The sequence below is a fragment of the Arachis duranensis genome, chromosome 10 (assembly GCF_000817695.3).
Source record: "Arachis duranensis cultivar V14167 chromosome 10, aradu.V14167.gnm2.J7QH, whole genome shotgun sequence".
NCBI classification, from domain to species: Eukaryota; Viridiplantae; Streptophyta; class Magnoliopsida; order Fabales; family Fabaceae; genus Arachis; species Arachis duranensis.
This window is the reverse complement of record NC_029781.3, coordinates 9665302-9690734: the sequence shown is the minus strand read 5'-3', so window position 1 is coordinate 9690734 and position 25433 is coordinate 9665302. Positions and strand designations below refer to the sequence as shown.

The window sequence follows — 25433 nt, the reverse complement described above, 5'->3', positions numbered from 1 at the left end:
TCTAGTTTGTGGTATCTTAGCTCAGGGCCTTGTAGAACTTTACTGATGAAATAAACTGGATGTTGTCCGACCTCATCTTCTCTTATCAGGGCTGATGAGACAGCTTTGTCCGCTACGGATAAGTACAGGACGAGGTCTTTTCCAGATACTGGTCGGGTCAGAATAGGAGGTTGGCTTAAAAACTTTTTGAACTCCTGGAACGCCTCCTCGCATTCAGGAGTCCATTCGAACTGGCATCCCTTTCTTAATAAGGAGAACAGTGGAAGGGATTTTAGTGCCGATCTTGCCAAAAATCTGGAGAGGGCTGCAAGTCGGCCATTCAGCTGCTGGACTTCTCTCAAACAAGTCGGGCTTTTCATCTCTAGGATGACTCTACACTTATCGGGATTGGCTTCGATCCCTCTTTGTGTTAGCATAAATCCTAGAAATTTCCCTGCCTCCACCGCGAAGGCACACTTTGCGGGATTTAGTCTCATCCCGTGCAGCCTTATGGTGTCAAAGACTTGTGAGAGGTCTGACAGGACTTCTTTCTTAGTCTTTACCAGCATGTCGTCGACGTATACTTCCATTAGACTCCCAAGGTGAGAGGAAAACACTTTATTCATCAATCTTTGATATGTGGCTCCCGCATTCTTCAATCTGAATGGCATGACCACATAGCAGAAATTAGCTCTGGGTGTGATGAATGATGTTTTCTCCTGGTCTGGCTCATACATTGGGATTTGATTATATCCCGAGTAGGCGTCCATAAATGATAAGTATTGATACCCCGAGCTGGAGTCCACTAGGGTATCAATACTTGGCAGTGGATAAGGGTCCCTGGGACATGCCTTATTTAAGTCGGTATAGTCGACACACATTCTCCATTTGCCATTTTGTTTTTTGACTAGCACTACATTGGCTGGCCATGTTGGGTACTTGACTTCTCTGATGAAGCCAGCTTCCCGGAGCGCCTGTACTTGTTCTTCTACTATTAGGGCTCGTTCTGGGCCGAGCTTGCGTCTTCTTTGCTGTACAGGTCGGGATCCCGGATAAACCGAGAGTTTGTGGGACATGAGCTCGGGGTCTATCCCAGGCATGTCAGAGGCCTTCCAGGCGAAGAGGTCGGAGTTATCTCTTAGGAGCTTAGTCAATCCTTGTTTTAGAGTTTCCCCTAGGTTAGCTCCTATATGAGTATTTTCCCTTCCTCTTTACTGACCTGTATCTCCTCGGTTTTTCCTTCCGGTTGTGGTCGCAGCTCTTCTCTGGCCCTTGCACCGCCGAGCTCTATTGTGTGGACTTCTCTGCCCTTTCCCCTCAGATTTAGGCTTTCATTGTAGCATTTCCTTGCCAACTTTTGATCTCCTCTTACCGTTGCTATTCCTACTGAGGTCGGGAATTTCATGCAAAGGTGGGGAGTGGATACCACTGCTCCGAGTCGATTAAGGGTAGTTCTGCCGATTAAGGCGTTATATGCTGACCCCACATCAATGACCATGAAGTCTATACTCAGAGTCTTTGATTTTTCCCCTTTTCCAAAAGTGGTGTGGAGGGGCAAAAATCCCAGTGGTTTTATTGGCGTGTCCCCTAATCCGTATAGGGTGTCGGGGTAGGCTCTTAATTCTTTCTCATCCAACCTTAGCTTGTCAAAAGCGGGCTTAAAAAGGATGTCCGCTGAGCTTCCTTAGTCTACTAGGGTTCTGTGGAGATGGGCATTTGCCAGGATCATAGTTATTACTACTGGATCATCGTGTCCCGGGATTATTCCTTGCCCATCTTCTTTTGTGAATGAAATGGTAGGGAGGTCGGATGACTCCTCTCTGACCTGGTAGACTCTTTTGAGATGTCTTTTGTGAGAGGATTTGGTGAGTCCTCCTCCCGCGAACCCTCCTGAGATCATATGGATATGTCTCTCCGGAGTCTGCGGCGGTGGGTCTCTTTTATCCATATCATCTCGCTTTCTCTTCCCATGACCGTCCAACCTTTCTATGAGATGCCTATCAAGCCGACCTTCTCTAGCCAGCCTTTCTATCACATTTTTAAGGTCGTAACAGTCGTTTGTGGAGTGACCATATATTTTATGGTACTCACAGTAATCGCTGCGGCTCCCCCCTTTTTATTTTTAATGGGTCTAGGGGGTGGCAGTCTTTCAGTGTTGCAAATCTCTCTGTATACATCCACTATAGAAACTTTCAGAGGAGTATGAGTGGTATTTTCTTGGTCTCTCGAGACCGAGTTCTTCCTTTTTCTTGGTTTCCCTTTCCCTCTCTTTTGTTGAGGGAGGGAGCCCAGGTCGCCAACTCAGGTCTCTCAACTTAGCATTTTCCACCATATTGATGTACTTTTCAGCTCTTTCCTGTACATCACTTAGAGAAACGGGGTATCTTTTAGATATGGATTGTGAAAAGGGACTTTCTCTGAGTCCATTGACTAACCCCATTATGACTGCCTCTGTGGGCAGGTATTGAATCTCTAAACATGCTTTATTGAACCTTTTCATATAGGCTCGTAAGGATTCTCCGTCCTCCTGTTTTATTCCCAGGAGGCTCGGTGCATGTTTCACTTTGTCTTTCTGGATAGAGAACCTCATCAAAAACTTCCTTGAGAGGTCTTCAAAACTAGTAACCGACCTCGGGGGGAGGCTATCGAACCACTTCATCGCTGCTTTCGATAGAGTGGTCAGGAAAGCTTTGCATCGCGTAGCGTCGAAAGCATCAGCTAGGTACATCCGACTTTTGAAGTTGCTCAGGTGATGCTTTGGATCCGTGGTTCCGTCATAGAGGTCCATATCAAGGCTTTTGAAGTTTCTCGGAACTTTTGCCCTCATTATATCCTCGCTGAAAGGATCCTCCCCTCCTAAGGGCGGCTCTTCTCTTTCGTCACGGGAGTTGCGACCTTTGAGGGAGGATTCTAACTTTAAGAGTTTTCTTTCTAACTCTTTTCGTCGTTCCATCTCCTCTTTTAAGTTCTTTTCAGTTTCCTTTTGTCGCTCCCGTTCTTGTTTTAACTGTTCCAGGCGACTGTGGACTAATCCCATGAGTTCAGTTACATGGGATGGTCCCTTTTTCTCTGATTCGCGCCCTTCTGAAGAGTTTACCTTCGGATTTTTTACTCCGGAGGTACCTTCCCTGTGTTGATCATTAATTTTCTGGTGGAGGGTGAAGTCCGCATCGTTATTGCCTGTGTCCAGGTTCTCTTGCTCAGAATCTGTCTCTATATGACCTTCTTCATGGGATCTGTCCGCCATCAGGGGTTGATCTCTTGGGTCCCCGGAAACGGCGCCAATGTTACGGTAGGTAACCGGAGATTGATGGGCTAACGGCGTTGATTGGCCCAAATGTGTGAAGGAGGAGGATTCCGAATGGGTCTGCAACTCGGGGGTCTCCGTCCGACTTGTTCGTGCGAGGAGATGGGGGTGGTACCTGCAAAGACACTCCGATGCCTAAGTTAGCAAGAGTGTGAGCAGGTCTAGAGAGTATTGGACTTAGAGATACCTGAGGGGTGTCAGTGTATTTATAGTGGTGAACCAATAACCACCGTTGGAGTAGTGCCATATTTTTAGGGTGTTACCCGTCCCATTATCTTAGGGAGGTTAAGATATGGCTCGTGGAAGTGGTTAGAGAGATTCTAGGGGCAGTTACTCATTTGAATGAGTGTTTACCCGCCAGCTAATCTCGTGCCCAACTTCTTTAGAACAGGTCGTGGTGAGTACCGACTTCATAAGATGAAGATTGGTACTGGTGAGGCCCAACCCTTTGGATTAGGTCTTTTGCTTGATCCTGGACCTTTATTATTGGGTCAGGGTATGAACAGCACTCACCTTAATTAAATTGTCCTTGCATTAGGTATTTAGGAGAGGACAATCTATTTGGATAAAATTATTAGCAAAAATGATGTTATATTTCACAATATTTTCTTATTTAATTGACTCATATTATAGAAATGAAAATTTTAAAGTAATTCATTTTAGGCCACAGATTTCTTACTCCTAATTTTGTATAGGAGTATGATTCACCATCAGTAAAATATTTACAAAATGAACCCCGTTTTTTATTTTTGAAAGAATTAATAATTAAACATTTGCCCTCTGCATTTTTTTGTTTTACACATTCCTCCTGTTTCTTTTAATCCGAGTTTCAAAGAGGAGACTCCAAAGCTCTGCTAGGGCTTTTGCCCCTCTGCGTCCATCAACGTTGCTCATTCCTTGGTCCTGCCCCTCCGCGGTAGCTCGCTCTCTGATCCTCTCCCTGCGCCGTGGTCGTTCTCTGATCTCTCCATCCGCGGGATTGCTCGTTCTCCCCTGTATGGTGCTTGTTCTCTGATTGTCGACGCCGCAACACGCTGCCGCCGCCGCCGCTACACTCGGGTCCACCACTTCATTGTTTTCTGTCGCCTCTCTGTTCCTCTTCTTCACCAGCGACTCTGATCTCTGTCCTTCTTCCTCCACCTCTGCCTCTGCGACCTACTCCTTTAAGGTTCCATTTTGTTTTTATTTTTATTGTACTTTATTTTCTTTTCTATAAAAAATTTATGTGAATTTGAATGTTCTTCGTTTGCCAGAGTATTGAATGTTGTTTTTATTTCAAAAGAATTTGATAATAAACCAGTGAAAAGTTTCAAAATGGATTAGGAGTCCTTGATTATGCTTGAATGATTGAATTTGATTGTTGTGACTTGGTTGGTAGTAACTCTTTTGATTTCTAATTGAATAAGGTTCCTACTTTTTTCTTGTTTGAAGTTTAATCTCTATTGTGGAAGTAGGGCAATGATTGTGGAAAAATAAAATACAATACATGGTGTCTTGCATGAGGGAACTCATTGAATTAGGAGTAAATTTCAGAGATTGTATCATTAGGAAGTCAATAATGTTTCCAATTATGCTGATTTACTGGGTAAAATAAAATAAAATAAAATAAGGATGACTAGGAGAAGAGATTTGATTGATATTACCTCATAATGTATTTTGTAAAACTTGTTAGTTTAAACTTCAGAAATATTTTGATTTAATTGCTAGGTTATTGTTAACTGGAATCAATTTGTTGAAGAACAAATCAATCAAAGAGGGTAAACAAAAAACCTTTAAATTGATGGAGCCCTCTGCCACTTTTATCAAGTCCAACTGCCCGTTGACCTCTCTTTTTGTTATTGCTATTGTGTGATATAATCAATTAAAGGAACAAAGAATTTCGATTAGTAGCAAAATCAAAGGCAGATAATTGCCACTTATATGTAATAGTACACTGTCAAATTCATACTTATTTCAATTTCCTTTTTTGATATACTCAGTAAAAGGAAGCCTTTAATATAAAATATATGCAGATCAATTAAACAAAAAATAACCAACAATTCTCCCATAAAAGCAAAAATACAATAAACATAAAATCAACAGGTCAAAGTTAAATTGCACTCTCAATCTTATGAACAATAATTTTTTTTTTGCTAATTTGTCGCTGTAACATATTTTTGTCTTGTCCCACACTTTTGTATGAGAGCATATAAATATAAAAAGCACTGAGTAATGATACATCTTCCTAACATGTACTCCTAATGGTCCTTCTAATATTAAATTAAAAAAAAGTATTAAGTGAAAAAGTAAAGGTATTCAATGCCTTGTAAATATATATATTAAAAAAAGCATTCAAGATTTTCTAAATCTATTGGTTAGGGGAATTATTAGTAAGAGTATTAGGGAGATTAATCATTTTTCTATAAAATTTCCTATGACTAATTGCTACTACTGTTGAGGACTTAAAATTGCATAATTGTATATCTCATTTAGGAGATCTTTTTATCAACATTATTAAACAATATGATATCATATTTAGTGGCTTATAAAACTTGCTGTTCTGCATCCATGTTTTAAAATGATTTTGTTGTAATTTATTTTTGTTGTAGTTAGACTGGCTAAGCTAGCTGTTGATAAGGTCATGACTGCACCATGCGAGACATCAATTTTATATCCAAAAGCATGGTGAAAATCTGCACTGTTTCACAGCAATAATACCTTGTGCTGTGCTAGACATTCTTTCACCTTCTTATAGAGAAGATGAAGGAAGGAAGTGTACTTACTATCATGATTATCCATATTCAACATTCTGTAAGTAACTCTTCGAACTATCACTTATATTCCATGCACCATAGGATATGCATTGGTACTCGGTAGTAGGAATGATCTTAGAAGTTCTATAAACTCAATTTGCTCCCTTTCTTGAGTTTTGAAGCCTCTGATTGAGGATGTATAAGTTTAGTTATATTCTTAGTTTTTCCCCCTTAGAAAGTTATCATCCTTTTCAAAACTTGCAAATCACTTATAAATAGATTTTTAATTTTTTTCCCTTTGAAGCTGCTCTATCTCATATCATTTCATATAAATACCAACTCAAATAGATTTTCCAGGGGCATCAAGAAATAGATAATTGCTGTAGTGGAGGATCTACTTTCTATCTGGATTCAACCATTAAAATGTGCATTAGGCAGCTTCTGTAGTAGTTGCAACTTGGTAAGCATGTAAGTACTTTTGTAAAATTTTGCATTGTGGTATTATTATTTTGTGTCAATCTTTTCTCAAGCTAAATTTGTCCCTTTCGGTTCTGCTTTTGAAGCTAAAAAGGAATAATACATCATTGTGTATTTATCAAGCAGGTTATGATCATTTTCCTTTGTGTGAGGCCTAAGCAAACACTTTTTGCAGAGTCCCTCTACATCACAATTAGTGTATTAACCTGAACGAATGAATGATCGGATGGTTAAATTCTTTTCTGGTTTACCTGTAGTTCTTCACTCATAGTCCTTCAACTTTGAGGTGTGATTGCAATCCGAGCTCTCTAGCCAAAAAGTTCGTAAGCAAAGGTCGTCTATTGTATCATTGATTTCACCAATTAGTTTATGCGTTTATATTCTTGTACAAGAATTCTGCATGTATGCTTAGTAGTGCTTGTAAGTTTTGACTTTTGAGACTTGTTTGTAGCTTTGATTTGGAAAATAATGAAAATTTTTACCTCGCCGTGGATTTTTTTTATCTCTCACATTGGGTGGTTTAGTGCTCATAACAACTACACTCACAAAATGACAAGCATTTAATTTATGATGGGGCCATAAGTTATGATGGACCAGAATGAGACAACGATAATTTGATACTACAGTTTGAGCAACTTGAAAATATTATTACTTCTTATAAAACACTTGAGCTACTTTTTGTCTTATAAATCAGAAGGACGACATCAAAATTTTGATTTTTAGTAATAATGAATGAGTATACAATGAATCCCAAATTGTGGTGGGAGGGAAAATTATGCAACAAAAATACACTCATTGCATATTGTTCAAATTGAGGTAGAAATTAATATAGGCAAACTACTAAAACCAAAAATAATAAATACATAGCTACATTTACCATTTAACAACTATCATCTCAACCTAGTGGGATGGACAAGATTTTTACTGCTATTATCATCTTCACTTCAATCAGTAATCTCTTCACCTATTTGCTTTCTATCTCTGTTAGAGTCCTTTTGCTCATGATGATAATTGCCATGGGATCGCAACGATTCCCCTCCAGTCCTCCGTTCCTACAAGAAAGAATGATAAAATAGTGATAAATGAGAATCAGATTATAGCAATGCTGAATCATCTTGCTTTTGCTCTCCAGTTATGTATAATATAGAGTTCAAGAAAGGGAAAGAACATACATCACTGAATAGGATCTCGTCGGCCTCAAGCATGTGGATTATTTGTCCGATTTTAGGTCTCTTTGTGGCATCTGGATCAACACATTTAAGAGCAACCAACAGAGCAAAGCTTAAGAACTTTTGAAGATGGCTTTTCAGGAAGATTCGGATCAATGAGTTCCTCTGATTTTCTATTGCCAACCATAGCTTTCAACCATTCAATTAAATTAACCTGCAAATATACCAAATTCTAGTTAGAAAAATAGAAAAAGAGAGAAAATAATCAGCATAGAACAGTGTAAGAAGATTAAAAACCAAAACTGTATACTATTATTGGTTATAGCCTCTAATCTCTCCTTGGGATTTACTATAATCAACAGGACTTCTTCCGGTAATTATTTCCATAATAAGTATCCCAAGGCTATAAACATCACTCTTCTCAGTCAGCATTCCAATGCATGGCTACTCCAGTGCAACATAACTACAGAATAAGAAAAGAGAACATGAACTTTGAAGCCTGAAATATTTGAGTATAGAAAGTCAAACTAACTGATAAGGAAAAATGTTTGGTTAACTCATACTAACCCAAATGTCCCCATCATACAAGACACCATGTATTGTATTTTAGATCTTCACAATCATTGCCCTACTTCCACAAAAAAGTAGGAGCCTTATTCAATTAGAAATCAAAAGAGTTACTACCAACCAAATCACAACAATCAAATTCAATCATTAAAGCATAATCAAGGACTCCTAATCCATTTTGAAACTTTTTACTGGTTTCTTATCAAATTCTTTTGAAATCAAAACAACATTCAATACTCTGGCAAACGAAGAACATTCAAATTCACATAAATTTTTTTCATAGAAAAGAAAATGAAGTACAATAAAAATAAAAACAAAATGGAACCTTAAAGGAGTAGATCGCAGAGGGAGAGGTGGAGGGAGAAGGACAGAGATCAGAGACGCTGGCGAAGAAGAGGAACAGAGAGGCGACAGAAAACAATGAAGTGGTGGACCCGAGTGTAGCGGCGGCGGCGGCAGCTTGTTGCGGCGTCGACGATCAGAGAACAAGCACGATACAGGGGAGAACGAGCAATCCCGCGAATGGAGAGATCAGAGAACGACCACGGCGCAGGGAGAGGATCAGAGAGCGAGCTACCACGGAGGGGCAAGACCAAGGAACGAGCGACGTTGACGGTCGTAGAGGGGCAAAAGTCCTAGCAGAACTTTGAAGTATCCTCTTTAAAACTCAGATTAAAAGAATCAGGAAAAATGTGTAAAACAAAAAAACGCAGAAGGCAAATGTTTAATTATTAATTCTTTTAAAAATAAAAAATAGGATTCATTTTGTAAATATTTTATTGATGGTGAATCATATTCCTATTTAAAGTTAGGAGTAAGAAATCTGTGGCCTTCATTTTAATTATGGCGTTTGGCACATTGTCTAATAGAATTAGAATTTCGTTAACAAGCATCCTGAAAACACTTTCATCCTCTTAATTAATGTCTTTATAATACTATAAAATTAATATAATTTGATGATTAAAATTTGATCAAGTTTAAATTGTATAACTAAATTTTTTTTAGAAATTGATTTGAGATATTATTTTAGATTTTTTTTGACGACTTTAATTTAAAACCGGGCTATTTACCCGTGCTAACTTAAATAATCAAGTTTCAATATGTATAATATTATCTAAATGTTTATTCTCACAAATACTATATTATAAAAAGTTGATCAATTAAATAAAAAATTATTTTTATATATCTCAATCTATCGTTTAAAATATATTGTCAAAATATGCTTATATAATAATTAGTAACTCAACAGATACAATTATGTCTATTCAGTCGCTTTTCTATTATTTTTAAGAGATTAATTTTTATATTTTTATTTTTAAAATTATAAATCTGATAAAATAATTTAAAAAATAAGAATAAAAATACTAAAAAATAAATATAAAAATTTTACAAGTTTTTAATTTTTAGAACGTAAAAAATTTAGGATAAAAAACGTTATTAAGTCATGGGAGGAAACAATTTACGCAATTCAGCCAAAATGAATTCTGATACACCATTCCACCAAATATGACTTTTATATAATTCGAATCAATAAAATTCGAATTATATTTACACGTAATTCGAATTGAATCACATCGAATTACTTAATGACTTTTTAAATATTTTTTTTATAATAGGAGTACATTTTTATATACTTTAAATACTTTGTATAAAAATGTACTTGTATTTATCATACAAAAATAAAGTATTGTGCCAATATAATAACATTATAACATTTTAAATCAATTTTTTTCTAGAATTTTAGATTAAAAGCAGCACATGAAAAAGCATTATTGGTATTTTAAAGCTAACTTAATTAAAAAAGATAGAACTGTATTTTTTAGGATTTTATGTACATAATTAGGCTAATTTTTTTTTAATATTGATCAAAGATGTGTGTTACACTATGTTATTTGGTTTCAGCTAAGTTTTACTCTACTATAATTTTTTTTTTTATTTTTTGAAAGACACAAATCTAAAAAATTTTATAAATTAATTTAAAAGAAAATATCATTGACGTTTTATAAAATTTTGTAGATTTGTGTCTTTTGAATTATAAAATTTTATAAAATTTTATAAAACGTTAATGATATTTTCTTTTAAATTAATTTATAAAATTTTTTAGATTTGTGTCTTTCGAAAAATAAAAAAAATGTAGTAGAGTAAAACTTACCTGAAACCAAATAACATAGTGTAACACACATCTTTGATCAATATTAAAAAAAATTAGCCTAATTATGTACATAAAATCCTAAAAAATACAATTCTATCTTTTTTAATTAAGTTAGCTTTAAAATACCAATAATGCTTTTTCATGTGCTGCTTTTAATCTAAAATCCTAGAAAAAAATTGATTTAAAATGTTATAATGTTATTATATTGGCACAATACTTTATTTTTGTATGATAAATACAAGTACATTTTTATATAAACTATTTAAAGCATATAAAAATGTACTCCTATTATAAAAAAAATATTTAAAAAGTCATTAAATTTTTATATGTTATTAAAATTAATAAATACAAGTACATTTTTATATGTTATTTTTAATTCAATGTACTAATATACTAATAGGAGTTAAAATTACTTTATATTTAATAATTTATACTAAAATTAATTTACTATAATCTTATTTTATACTTCTTTTAGTATATATTTTTTATATTATATAGTATTTTTTCTAGTATCTTATTGTACAATGTGTAATTAGCCATTTGATTCGAAATGTGAGTAATTCGAATCAATTTGATTCGAACTACCCTAGGCCACGTGCTCCAAGTAATTCGAGTTAATATAACTCGAACTATGCATGCAGAATTCGATACAACTTGATTCGAACTACATTCGAATATTGCTTGGGAGTAATTCGATGTGATTCAATTTGAATTACGTGTAAATATAATTCGAATTTTATTGATTCGAATTATATAAAAGTCATATTTGGTGGAATGGTGTATCAGAATTCATTTTGGCTGAATTGCGTAAATTGTGTAAATTGTTTCCTCCCATGATTTAATAACGTTTTTTACCCTAAAATTTATAAATTTAAATTAAATAAAATATTAAAAAAATTATTATGTTGCTATTATATATAACAAAATCAAGATAAATATTTATAAAGTAATTATTTACAAATATTAAATAAGTTTATTTATTTATTTTTAAATAATATTTAATTTGAAATAAAAATAAAAAAATTATATTTAAAATATTTATAATTTTATTATATTTTTCATTGTACCATGCATTATTATTTTCTCTTATTATTATTATTTCCCATACAAATACCTATTATCACTCTCTCATCGCTATTGTTATATTACCTTGTTTTTCTTTTTCATTTTCTTCTTCCCTCTCATCTTTTCTTCACCCGATCATAATTAATTATCACCAAGTACCATTATCGTAATTTTCAATCTTGTCTAGCACTTGGATCTATAACTATCCATTCTGTTAATTTTTATGAGTTGTTAAAGTATTATTAAAAGAATTTAATTTTGTGTCTTTTGAATATCTAGATGTATAAAAATAATAATTTTTTCTTGATATGTGTTAATAAGGCATCTTATTGTTCTATTAAAAAAAAATTAAGACATAAAATATTAAAATTTTTTGTTCAAATGATTAAAATTTGATGTCAGTAATCCTAAAAAATATCAAAATATATTATTTTTAACTAATATAATAAAAATAGTACATTACTGTAAATTTTAATTAATAGTTATAAATTTAATTTATAATTTAATATAGCACCTTAGAATAAAAAGTTGTCATTACTTTTCATATTTGACTGCTATTATATGAGTTTTATGTTTATTTTATTGTGCATATTAATTAAAATATATTTTATTATTTTACTTTGTATATTTTGAAATAATGCGATCATACTATAAGGATGACATTAGTTTTTTATAACTAATGCGAATTTTCTTACTATTTTATTTATCATTTTAATATTATCCATAAAAAATAATTATTTAAAGTAAAACACTATATACAGAGAGATAGAAAATTTTTGAATTTATCGTTCTAATTTGTTCTTAATTCTCATTTGATATTACTCAAATTTAATAGGTTGATGGTGGTGATTCTTTTTTATTAGTTAAAAAATTTTAACTCTATCTCTATTTTAATTTTATTAATTAAATAATTTTTTTAGATCAAAATAATTTTAACTTCTTTTACAATAAGTATTTTTTAAATTATCTAATATATAAAAGGTCACATATTTTAATTAATCTTATCTTAAAAATTTCATATTTTTTTATCAAAACATTATGGTTAATTATTATAGTTTTATATATTATCTTTCTACCATTGAATAAAAAGTAGAATTTTATATGTTTTTGTTACTTATTTTTTTTATTTTGGTTATCTAAATTAGTCTGTATATTATTAACTCATTTTTTATTATTTATGTAATATTTTTTTCTTCTGATAGTTATCCATTAATAAATGTTGAATTAATAATTTTATTTATTGTATTTTAATATGTTTATTTCAATATACTCAATAAATTATTCAAATACAAACTTATTCTCTTGAACTATTTTTTTTATCATATGATTAGAATCGTTTAAATTGGAGATATTTAGACCCTATAATTTCTAAAATAAAGAGAAAATATAATAAAATGAATTAAAAAATCTAATAAAATAAAATATTTTAAAAATAGAAGATTTATCAAAAACACAATAAAATAAAGGAAAAGTTTAGGAGGCCAACAATTTTATTAAATTTTGGTCAACATGTAATCAGCAAAAAAAAGTGAGTAATCTCACACCATTAGATGAAATTTCATACTATTAAAAACATCATTGATAGTTACTTAATGGCTACAAATCACAAAAATTGCTAATCCCCTAACACTCCTCTAAAATAAACCTTAAATTGACCGTGAGGCACATGAAAAAACAAAAAGAAATAACCATAAAAGTTAAAACATTGAAAAATATATGACACATAATTTAGATATTTATTGGATTATTAAATTATTTAAAAATCAATTAATAAACGTTCTTAATTAAAGAGAAGGGAAGTTATGTATAAAATTAATAACTGTAGTAAAATTATATTAAATTTGTAATCGCAATGAATGAAGGCAAAGAGAAGATGGAAGCGATACAATTTAAAAAATTGAAAGAAGGAGAAGGAAGACAACAACAAAAATATAGGAAAGTACTTCTAGTGGTGAGAGGAAAAGCAATAAGAAAAGAAAAAAGGTACATTTTTTTTCGTCATTCCAAAAAAATTATAAAAAAATAATAAGACCAAATTGTTGGTCAAAAGAAAGTACTCATAGAAAGAATATACTCAACACAAAAGGATAAGATCGATAAAAAAAACTATTTATCATTCTAATTAAACATTTCCTTACATTCTAATTATTTCTTTTCCTTCTGGTATACATAGCACTGCATCCAAATAATTCCATACAAAGAAGCGCATCCAGAATTGGGAAGAGAAGTAAAAAAAAATTAAAAAAAAAGTGAGAAAAAACTATAATAAAATAATAAGATTAAACTGTCGCTCAGAATAAAATATTCACAGAAAGAATATACTCAAAGCAAAACTATAAGAACCATAAAAAATTATTTATCACTATGATTGAACACTATTATTCTTTTTTTTTCTGTCATAGATGGTGCCGAAAACCAACTTTTACATAGCTATTATTTAGCTCAGTAAGGCCAAAATACGCATCCAAATAATTATTCCATATAAAAAAGTGCATCCAAAATTAAAAACAGAAGTAAGAAAAATTAAAAAAAAGTGAAAAATTAGAAAAGTAGATTATTAGAATAAAAAATTGAAGAACAGATTATTCGTGATTTTTTTATAACTATTAGTAAAAATACTGATGAAAATGAGAAGAGAATGAGTTGTTGTTAATTGTAAAAGTTTTTTTTATTTAACGTACGCGCCCGAATGTACGGGAGAACCTCTATTATTAAGGGTAATATTGAAACTTAATTTTAGACACCAAAACTCTATATATTAGCATTATATATTGTTCACTTAATAAATATATTTAAATAATCATAATTCAAAATGCGAATTTCATATCATTTAATTTCTCTATGCATAATAATAAGTCTACATATACAATATTAAACCCTACACATTATTGTAAAGCTACTACATTTACATGAGAAAAATGGCATGACAGCAAGGCACAAAATTTAAATTGTCTAATTAACAAGACTATAAATTAAAAATAAAATAAAGTTCAATATGCACTACTCTTTTGAATCGGGTGTATGAACCTCTATTGCTAATTAAATATGTACTAAAAAAAGGATCAAATTACACGTGAAGATTCATTCGAACTTTGTACCACCCTTTCTTGAAACAACCCAAAAATGTCCATCCATACTTTACTACAAATCTGATGCTCTTAGATCCGTTTGCCTTTGATTCATCCATCTCTAGATAATGATTAATCACCAATAGAAGAAGATACAATAAAAAACAAAAATAAACAATGTAGTATATTATAGCAATGTGATGAGTTAGATGATGATGATGGTGATAGGAAGCTCAAGAGCTAGTAATTAATCAAGCGTAGTCTTGGGCGATCAAATGAAAAAAAAAAATCTTGTGTTGGGGGAATTGAAGAGGTTCAAGTATTCTTATAATCCGTTTTTCTCTTTATGTTCATCACCTAGTGTGTTATTTGATTGTCTTTTATAATTGGATTATGATCAAGGCAAATGAATGATGACAAATTGACAACTGTTGTAACAGATTATCATGATATAATAATATCGTGATATGTGTCAATTATTGACTTGATGAATATTAGTGTAAAGTACGTGTATGCTGTATTTAGTGTGTTTTGACTTTTGAATATGGTTTTGTTTTTGGGTAACCTAGGATATGTTGTTAGTTGTATTTTTCTATTTCTGGCTCTGCCAGGTTCAAATTCAACTACTATTCAAGGAATGTTATTCACTTATTTTTTTTTTTTTCAACCACAACTGCAATTAATTTCTAGTGATGATGTTAATAATATTGGTAATATTTTTAATAAAACTTTATGTTTAGAGAGCATATATAGCTCGAATCTAATAAGTTTAAGTAACTGTGTTTGGATGAAATTATATGAGTATTCTTTTAGTATAATTGAAATTTAAATTGTTTGAAATTATATAAATATTGGTAATATTCATTTTTTTTAATGTTATCTCATATCGGACAATGTATCACTTTTTCAAAAATAGTGCAATTTTTTGTCTTTGGTGAAAAAATTTAAATTGTTTGAATATAATAAAATAAAAATATTTTTATTAAACAACAATTATAAACATGGATAGGAGTCATTCTTAAAAATAAAATAAATTTAAAATTTGTTAAGGTAAATTTTAAAAAAAAAATTAATATTTTTCTAGATTGAGATTAAGAGGACGAGAGAGAGAAAATGGGAGGTAGAGAAAATAGAAGAAAGAGACAGAGAATAGAAAGAAAAAGAACAAAAAGAGTGAAGAGAAATGAAAGAAAACGAGCTAGCTCCACTGTCAACCCCTTTTATGGGCTTGCGTCTTTTTTTTTTTTTAACTGTGCTGTGGATTTTGGGAGTGATTGGGTTGCTACCATGCTGGGTAGGTGATAGTAGAAATTAATAAAAGGTGATATTAGATAAAAAGAGGCACCAGGCGGAACTTGAGTTGTATGGTGATAGTAGCGACCATTGAAGGTAACGGTGATGAAAATAAGGTAGTAAAATCGTAGTTTTTATCTCAATACAGAAGAATAATGTAAAATCACAATTTATAAAATCGTTAGATAGAACTAAATATGTCTCGTAAATCATAAAAAATAAAAATATAAGAAATATAATATAAAATTATTTTTATAAACAAGTTTCTAAACAAAATTACATATAGTTTAGTATAACACTAATTAGAGCAGATTCATTAAATCATTCAATTACATATTTATTTAACAGTTCAAAAATAGAATCAGATTCAGAATATTATTACAATAGAGCATATCACTACTAGAAAACTAGTTATTACAAACGGATATTTTTGACGGATTTTATCTCATGGAAATACTAAAGGAATTTCAAAGGAATTTTTTGTCAAAAAACAAAAAAAAAATGAATTAGCATAAATTACAGACGAAAAAGAGAATCCGTTGATAATTCCGTCAGAAAAATTAAATTTTTTCCGTGAAAAATGGTTACAGACGAAAAATCCGTTTGTAATTAAATAGACAAAACGATGCATTTTATTAAATTATTACAGACGAAAAATCCGTCTGTGATTTAAATTTTTCATCGAAAATATTAAGGTAACCCTAATTTTATCACCACTCTATCGAGCTCCATTCACACTCCTGACCTATGAACTCATTTTCACCCTCATCCCTCTTCAAAGTTGTCGTCCAACTCTTCTCCTCCGGTAGAAGGTGTTGTCGCCGCCGGCGAGGACAGTCGGTGGGTGCCTTCGTCATCTGGGGAAGCTCCACTCGACCCTCTTCACATTGTTCCTCCTATCCTCGCCGTCGAACGAAGTTTTGAGTTGAGCTCGTGGCGTCGCCGTCGCGAAGGGTTCCTCCCCTCCTCGCCGTGCGTCGTTTCTGATTCACTGCTCCTCGCCGTTTTTGGCTGTTGCCCCTTCTCTTCTCTGATTTTAGGTAACTCTGTCTCAAACTTTCATCGCAAGCTTACTCTGTCTCACACTCTTCGAGCTCACTTTATCAATCTTACTCTCACAACTTTTGTAAATCCTAGGAACAACATTATCAATCTTACTCTCACAAGATTTGCAGATTTCGTGACTGTTAATTTCAAATTCCGTGACTCGTGAGGATGACACTGTTGATGATGAAGTCATGGAAGTAGCTTTGGACAGGAAATTGGAGCAACAAATTTGCAATGCCATAGATACTCGCTTCCATCTACAATTGGTATGCTATTTTGTAATGACATTTGTATCTAGTGTCATCCACAGAATTTTGGTAGTGTTTTTCTAGAAAAATTTGATCTAGAATTGTGATCTCTTGACATCTGCAGACAAATATATTATTTAGAGATATTTCATCTGTCAAATAGTTCCTGGAGGATACATTTTGATGCAGAAACAAAATTTGGGAAAGGATTCTTCCTCTCAAACAGGAAGTGTTAGCCAGGTTTTATTCTATTTCTCTATAATTATAGGGGCATAGTGAGTATGGGAGAGAATTAGGAACAAAAATGCATACTCAAATGATTTTGTGGTATTCTGTATATGTTGATGCAGATTTATGACGAGTTCTGTCCAATCTTACTCTACCAATTTAAGTCAAGGAATTACACAAAATTTGAGACATTTGATGCTTCCTTGGATGAGTTCTACAGCAAAATTGAGAGCCAAAGGTCTGAACAACAGCAGAAAGCCAAAGAAAACTCAGCTGCTCAGAAGCTGAATAAAATAAGCCAGGATCAGGTTGGTACCCATGCCAGAGTCACACTCATGTTACTGGATTCTAACCCAAAAGAAGAACCTCTTATAAGACTAAATACACGTTTATGTCCTAATATTTAAAGTCTCTTTCAGATCTAATAAACAGGCATAGTTTTCATGTGAAGTTGAGAAAAAAGAGAAAAAACTTGCTGTTCAAGTATTATTGATTTCATTGATGGTGCTAACATGTAAAACAATTATATCTATCATTTCCCTGTGTAGGAAAATCGAGTGCACACATTGAGGAAAGAAGTTAATTACTGTGTTAAAATGGCAGAATTGATAGAGTACAACTTAGAAGATGTGGATGCTATTATATTAGCTGTTTGTGTAGCTCTTGCAAAGGGTATGAACTGGGATGACCTTTCACGTATGGTGAAAGATGAAAAGAAATCTGGAAACCCTGTTGCTAGTCTCATTGACAAGCTCCATCTTGAGAGGAACTGCATGATTTTATTGTTGGCAAACAATCTTGATGAAATGAATGATGATGAGAAGACACTCCCTATAGATAAGGTTCTATTTATTTATCACTTCTTGTTGAAGTAGAAATTCTTTCTAATAGCAAGAACAATCTTGTTATGTACTAGGTGAGATCTGTTATTCAACAACAACAAAGTCTTATCCCACTATGTGAGAGATCTGTTATATGGATTCGATTATTAGACGATTATCGCGTTCAATCATAAACCATGTCTAAGCCAATAACTCATTTTTTACTCTCAGATTTTCACTAAGGTCTATTAGTTTTGGTTGTCAGTTTCATCATCTATCTGGTTTTGTTGAATTTTCTTTCTCAAAGAATATGTGTGATTTCCTCCACCCCACCTCTCCTCCTTTTCAATATGTGACATTAGTAACCATATTATGTTTGCTTTCAAGGTTGAAGTTGATTTAGCTCTCTCAGCTCATGCCAATGCTCGGAGGTGGTATGAATTGAAGAAAAAGCAAGAGAGCAAACAGGAAAAGACTATAACTGCGCATGAAAAGGCGTTTAAAGCTGCAGAGAAAAAGACTCGCCTACAGCTTAATCAGGTTGATATAAATTGGATTTGCATATCTTTAATCTACTGTATATATAGCTAAATAGTTATTGGATTACGATTAGAGAGATGCTGTTACCAGATCACAATACTAGGAATTTCTTCCACTTTGCAAGCTTTTTTAATTCTAAAAAAAAGGGAGGATCTTATCCTCTGCTTTGGTAATTTTTCTTCCTATATGATGAACTTATTTTTCTAATAAATATTCTCCATTGCTTTTATTTATTGCTAATGAATCCATGCTATGATCATGGAATAAAATTATCCTTTTGCTATATCTATAATGATATTAGGCTCTTTTTTTGGCTGTCTTTTTATTGTTTTGGAGGGTACCTCATTAGTCTTTAGTTTCTTTGTCTAACCCAAAAATAAATAAAATAAATATTTAGATAAAGATAGCCATTTTATCGCTGAATGAGCAATATGTAAAACTGCATGACAACCAAGCTAATGGTCTTTTTCTTTTTTCTTTTCTTGATCATCATTTTATATACGATGCTTTTGCAACTTTTCATTTATTCTTTTTAATCTTAATGATGTATCTAATGTGAGTATCTAATGAAGCGATATATGTCAAAAGGAGATCTGTAAGTATCTAATGATATATTACACTACCATGGCTCTTAACTAAATTTTGAAGTTTAAAACATTGACATATAAAAGTTATTGTGTAATGATTAATAATAAGGTTTAAACTCACATTCTTCATATCAAGAAAACTTGAGTATATCTTGAAAGTTAATGGGGTCATCTTACTAGTTGCGCTCTTTTTATTTTTTGGCAATCTTAATAACAAAAAAAGAGAGTATGGGGTCAGGACTTGAAATTTTGGTGTCTAAGATATTTCACCTCAATTATGTTTGGTTATTGTGATTTTCTCTGGAGTCAACTTCTTTTCTCATTATTGTGCAATTTAAATTACTTGTACTGTTTCATTTCAGTCAATAAAGCAAAATGTTTAATCCAGAATAACTGAACAAACAGGTTAGAGTTGTGAGGGACAAGCAAAATGTAACACCATAAATTTCTTTTTCTTCTTCCCTCCCCTCTATGAATTTTGCTGTGCACACCAAGTGTTCGATGGTTTGCTTATTTGTTGGTTTGACCTAACATGCACATCAAATGTTTGTTAATTTGATGACGTACGATTTCCGTATCTTGTAGGCTTTTTGGTTTTAATGCTACGAAGATGAGAATGGATGACAGGATAAGTCTTAGCATGAGTGATCTGGATCTTGTTCCACTTCTTATCCAGGTTCTTTAATCCATTTTCTTTCACTTTATTTTTATTCTTTTTAAAATACAACTGCTAAGTTAAAATAATAGAATTGTTTATTAAACTTATGATCAGTTGAAATTAAAAATTTATACCACATTGTGTACCTACTGTGTATTAAAATGACCCTATTGTTGAACATATACCCAAAACCTGCTTAAACTTTGAATAATCTCATCCGTGATGTTGTTTCAAGGAAAATCATAATTTTATTTGGGCTGCATGTTTGTTGATTTCATCATATATTGATGAATGTGCACTTTTGTGTAACAATCTGGGAATTCAAAATTGCGTTCCTTTCTTTTGTTTTATTAAGTAATCTGTAGTTGATGCTTTCCTGGTGAATAGCCATATCCACTTCTATGCGATCTTGCAAACTTGATGGAGATTTAGGGCCCAGTTGGGTAACTACTTTTTTAAATAAAAAATAAAATATTAATTCTTTTGATTTTTTTTTTCATTTTCAATTTGTATCTATTTATTGGATTTTTTACTTTCAACAAAACAAAGAAAGGGGTCTTACTTTTGTAATATATGATGAAAACTTATCAAATAAAATAACAACAGAAGCAAAACTAAGTGCCCCATAAGCATTTTTCATACTTTTTTTTTGTTATTATCTTATGTATGTGCAGAGGAGATTACATTTTTGACCGAGGGTGATGATCCTAACGATGATGATGTTGTATTAAAGAAGCTTTTTCACCCTAATCTCAAGCTATTAATTGTGACACAAGGTTCAAAGAGTTGTAGATATTACACCAAGGTAAGCTTACTACCAAGTCCATTTGAGAGTGAGTGGCATAAGCACTTGTTTCATTGTTGATTGTGTGCGCAGAAATTCAAAGGCCGGGTGACAGATGTTAAAGTTAATCTCATTGATACAACTGGGGCCGGTGATGCATTTGTTAATGGAATTCTCTACAGCATTTGCTCATAATCAATGTGGAGCTTGATGCTGCCAATACAATTTAGTTATCCATTAATATTTTAGATTGTCCCATTTTAAGTGTTAAGTGTAATGTTAATGAAAGAGATCCATGTAACATTAGGATGATCATCTTATTTTTTTGGGTATCTTTTTATTGAGATAGTGAGATATTGGCCAATGATGTTGAAAAATAACATCCAATTTTATAGGTATCATGTAATGAATATTATGTTTATCTATATGATTTTTGGCATTTTTTTTCAATTTACAATGTGTTTGATGGAGGAAATTTAATAAATAAACCTAAAGTATTCATTTTGCAATGGAAAAATTTTAAAAAATTTCTATTTTACTTTACTGACAGATTTACAGATGGATTTTCTGTCTGTATTCAAAGTGTGAGATGATTTTTCAATGTTCAAATTACAGACGAAAAATCTGACAAAAAATTCGTCTGTAATTATAGACGGAAAATCTGTATGAAAATCCGTCTGAAAATCTGTCTAAAAATCCGTCGAAAAGTTCGTCGCCTTCAGAAAATGGAGGAAGAATATACAGAGGAAAAATTCGTCGGTAACTAGTAAAAATCTGTTGGTAATTTTTCAACGGAAAAAAATCTGTCGGTAAATAATTTTCGACGGGACTTTTACAGAGGGACAAAATCCGTCGGTAACCAAAAATCCGTCTGTAATAAAGACTAAATCTGTCTGTATTAATCCATTTTCTAGTAGTGTATATATTAATAAAAAAAGAGTTGCAAATTCAATCGCACACATTAACAAATTCACTAATTTAAATGTTTCAAAATAAGAAATTTAAGTAAAAGTATAAAGCACTCAAGTCAGAAGTTTAGAGAAAATTCAAGTTATGTGCCTTTCTGAACTAATATTCACGTCATATTAGCAGTAGCATAGGCACGACTAGAGCAAAGTAGCAAAGGAGAGGCTAAGAGCACCGTTGCAGGCCATGTCTCAACCAAGACAACCAGCTCTAAAAGTGACAAGAGGATCAGAGTGTGAGATGATTTTTCAAGGTTCAAATTACAGACGAAAAATCCGTCAAAAAATTCGTCTGTAATTATAGACGAAAAATCTGTATGAAAATCCGTTTGAAAATCTGTCTGAAAATTTGTCTGTAATTACAGACGAAAAATCCGTCGGAAAGTTCGTCGCCTTCGAAAAATGGAAGGAGAATTTACAGAGGGAAAATCCGTCGGTAACTAGTAAAAATCTGTTGGTAATTTTTCGACAAAAAAAAATCTGTCGGTAAATAATTTCCGACGGGACTTTTGCAGAAGGACAAAATCCGTCGGTAATTTTGTCGGTAACCAAAAATCCGTCTGTAATAAAGACTAAATCTGTCTGTATTAATCCATTTTCTAGTAGTATATATATTCATAAAAAAAAGAGTTGCAAATTCAATCACACACATTAACAAATTCACAAATTTAAATGTTTCAAAATAAGAAATTTAAGTAAAGGTATAAAGCACTCGAGTAAGAAGTTTAGAGCAAATTCAAGTTATGTGCCTTCCTGAACTAATATTCATGTCATATTAGCAGTAGCATAGGCACGACTAGAGCAAAGTAGCAAAGGAGAGGCTAAGAGCACCGTTGCAGGCCTTGTCTCAGCCAAGACAACCAGCTCTAGAAGTGACAAGAGGAGAAGAGAATTGAGAGATTGACCGAGAGACTAGTGTCTCGTTGTTTGAGAAAATCAAAGATTTAAAACCATCTCTACCTATAGAGAGGGATACTAAGTCCTTGAGGGAGAGAAACACATAAATGGAATAACCTTGGGTTCTTTTATAGCTTTCGTCTCCATGCGTTGGGCCTGGATTCGTGTCAAATTTAAAATTAGGTCAGAAAAGAATCGATCTTCTTCCTCTCACACGGAGTTGATGACAAAATCATGATTCCAGCGATTTTACCACTTTCTTCGACAATTCCACGCAAAAAGCACTGCTCTTACTCGAACAACAAAATCAGTACGGAGAGAGGCGGCAAAATCGCAAAAGCATGCGATTTTGCGAGTTGAGTCGCGATTTTGACTATCTTAGATGAAAAGGAAAAAAATAATAGAAAATTTGATGATAGGGTTCGAATAAAAGATGAAAGAAATGATGATAAAAAAGGGAGGGACAATAATGATATTTTTAACAAAATTAACACACAATTAATGTTTTGTTAGTTTTGTCGAACAAATATTATTTTTTTATGGGTATTAAATAAGTTTTAATCAGTTATGGTTAGTTTATTAGTGTTCAAATATTTAATAGTTAAAAATTATTATTTAATCTATATAATATACATAAAAAAATGTCACCTTTTTTTATAAATTAAATATAAATAATAGTAATAATTTGAGAATTAAGATGCTAAATACGTTATACTAAAATAAAAAGTTATAAGAAAGGTTTTAAAAACTGAACCGATTATTAAACCACTCTAATTACTGATTTATTAATTTAGAGATTAATCAATTTAACTGTAGTTCAACTAGATTAATTAGTAACTAAAGACTCATAATAATTCTATGTAAATAAGATTTTAAAAACTAAATTAGATATTAGACAGTTGAAACTATTGATTCAGAAGTTTAGAGATCCAATTCATTTAACTAAAGTTTAATTGAAATATATTAAAATAAGTAATATATTTAATTTAATCTTTTAGATACATACAAAAATATTTACATATTATATATTATGGAATAATAAAAATTAATATTTTTCAATTAACAACAACAACAAACGATAGAAGATAGTTACAACAAAAATTAATATATCCTAGTGTTTAATTTTTTTTGTTATGTAATTTCATTACAAAAGTTGGTTCAATTTGGACTACAAGCAAGAAATATAATAAAGAGAATAGAAAGTTTTAATTTTAATAAAATAACTTTAACATAAAAAAATAGAAAGGTAGTTACTCAAAGGGGTAGTTTTACTCTCGCACACTTATTTTTGCTATCTCCATCGTAGTTACTCAAAGGGGTAGTTTTACTTTTAAATACTCATGTATTTTTTATTAACTAAATTTGCCATATGAGGTTTGCTGCTATTACTCTTTTATCGTTCGGATTTTTTTTCCAATCTCAACTCTGCATCTAGCTGAATCTACCACTCTCATGGTTCTCGAACTTGAATCGTCCATGGCAGATTTGAGCATCTTCAAGCTTGAGTCACGTCTGGGCACTCCCAAAAATAATAAAAATCATCCTAGTGTTTAAATTAATATATTCTAATATTTTGTTTTGTATTAAAAATTATAACTAATATAACAAATTGTATAATTAAAACCCATTATTTTTGGGCTTGGCCCAATAGCTAACAAATAAGATGATATAGTTGTTCTAATTTATTTTTTCCAAAAGTGGAGCCTCACACTCTCCAGGAGTAGAGCTATACTACTTCGACAAGTGGAGCCATTAATTAATCATTTTTTCAAATCTAGTTTAATTATAAATAGGAAGATAATCACAAAACAACTAAGAAAGACACAACAATATAAGAGATACAACTCAACAAGGCAAGTTATGGAAGGTCCTGGAAATGTAGGAATGGAAGGAGATGTTCTAGACTTAGAAGAGTCCCCAGCTCAACAAGGAGATAACCCAAACTAGAAACTAGTCGACCGAGTTTTAACAGGAAAGGTGCTAAATACGGTCACAGTACGTAAAACAATTTTCAACATGAGAGAAGATCTGCAGGGACTGGTGATCACCAATATAGGACCAAATTCCTTCATCTTAAACTTCAAAAGTCAGGAGGAAGCAAGAAGAGCATATGATGGTGGACCATGGAGAAGAGAAGGACATATGTTGAGTCTGCAATGGTGGAGCTCAAACCTGTCCATTGATGAGGTAAACAATAATCAGCTTCCTATTTGGGTTCAAATACATGAGCTACCTTATGATAACATTAATATAAAGAATGCTGAAAAAATAGGAGCAATAGTAGAGAGAGTAATAAGTGCTGAAAATCCTTTCGTTGAAAGAAACATGCTCAAATCCTTTTTGAGGGTCAGAGTGGAGATAAATGTTCAAACACCTCTAAAAATGGGATTTTGGTTTAAAAGAGATGATGAAAGTCACTCATGGGCTGAGTTCAAATATGAAAAATTGTATGACTATTGTATAATTGTGAAAAAATTGGGCATGATAAAAGAGCATGTGTTGAGGAGCTGGTTATGTCATTAGTAAACCTAGAAATTTCTAGATATGAACTAGAATTCCCAACTCCGAGGCTGAGGTCAATAGAGAATGAGGCAAGAAAGGCAGAAATTAGAAGGAGAAAGGAAGAACACAATAACTGGGTGGAGAAACTATTGGAGGCTCGGGAAAAAAGTTTGCAAGGAAGAGAGTGGCTGAAAAGACAATCACAGAGAGATAAATGGGAGTCAAATCAAGGAAGTGTAAGAAGTTCTCAAGCTAGTGCCTCTGCAAAATCTTGGGGCGGATTAGCAAATCCACAGGAGCAAATGGGAGGAAGACAAATGACAATACAGGAGGTTCAAGGTCAAGAT

The 25433-nt window shown here is 32.3% G+C and overlaps 1 protein-coding gene and 1 pseudogene across 5 annotated transcripts; one reads left to right on the top strand and one right to left on the bottom strand.

Annotated features, from left to right (window-relative positions):
• Positions 1-7439: 7439 nt before the first annotated feature.
• On the bottom strand, positions 7440-8245 carry LOC107468979 (probable serine/threonine-protein kinase At1g01540; annotated as a pseudogene).
• An 8282-nt stretch (positions 8246-16527) lies between these two features.
• Positions 16528-21111, top strand: LOC107469011 (uncharacterized). 5 transcript variants are annotated; one of them, XR_008003575.1, is made up of 8 exons: positions 16528-16849; positions 16985-17122; positions 17229-17344; positions 17455-17640; positions 17881-18174; positions 18541-18693; positions 20613-20743; positions 20816-21111. XR_008003575.1 is itself a non-coding variant. In XM_052254897.1 (7 exons), the coding sequence occupies exons 3-7, from the start codon at positions 17288-17290 to the stop codon at positions 20628-20630; spliced, it is 708 nt and encodes a 235-aa protein (XP_052110857.1). In that variant the 5' UTR covers positions 16528-16849; positions 16985-17122; positions 17229-17287; the 3' UTR covers positions 20631-21111. The 5 variants fall into 5 exon arrangements, 3 of the variants coding, with proteins under 3 accessions (XP_052110857.1, XP_052110859.1, XP_052110858.1); XR_008003576.1 differs by adding an exon at positions 19866-19956 and having other exon boundaries at positions 20613-21111; XM_052254897.1 differs by having other exon boundaries at positions 20613-21111.
• Positions 21112-25433: the final 4322 nt, after the last annotated feature.

What these genes read in the sequence shown, in the direction of transcription:
- LOC107469011 (XM_052254897.1), top strand. Translation starts at nt 17,288, where the DNA reads ATGCAGAAACAAAATTTGGGAAAGGATTCTTCCTCTCAAACAGGAAGT. An exon ending in AAACAGGAAGTGTTAGCCAG is followed by an intron (nt 17,345 to 17,454) that starts GTTTTATTCTAT and finishes ATGTTGATGCAG; the next exon opens with ATTTATGACGAGTTCTGTCC. An exon ending in ATAAAATAAGCCAGGATCAG is followed by an intron (nt 17,641 to 17,880) that starts GTTGGTACCCAT and finishes TTCCCTGTGTAG; the next exon opens with GAAAATCGAGTGCACACATT.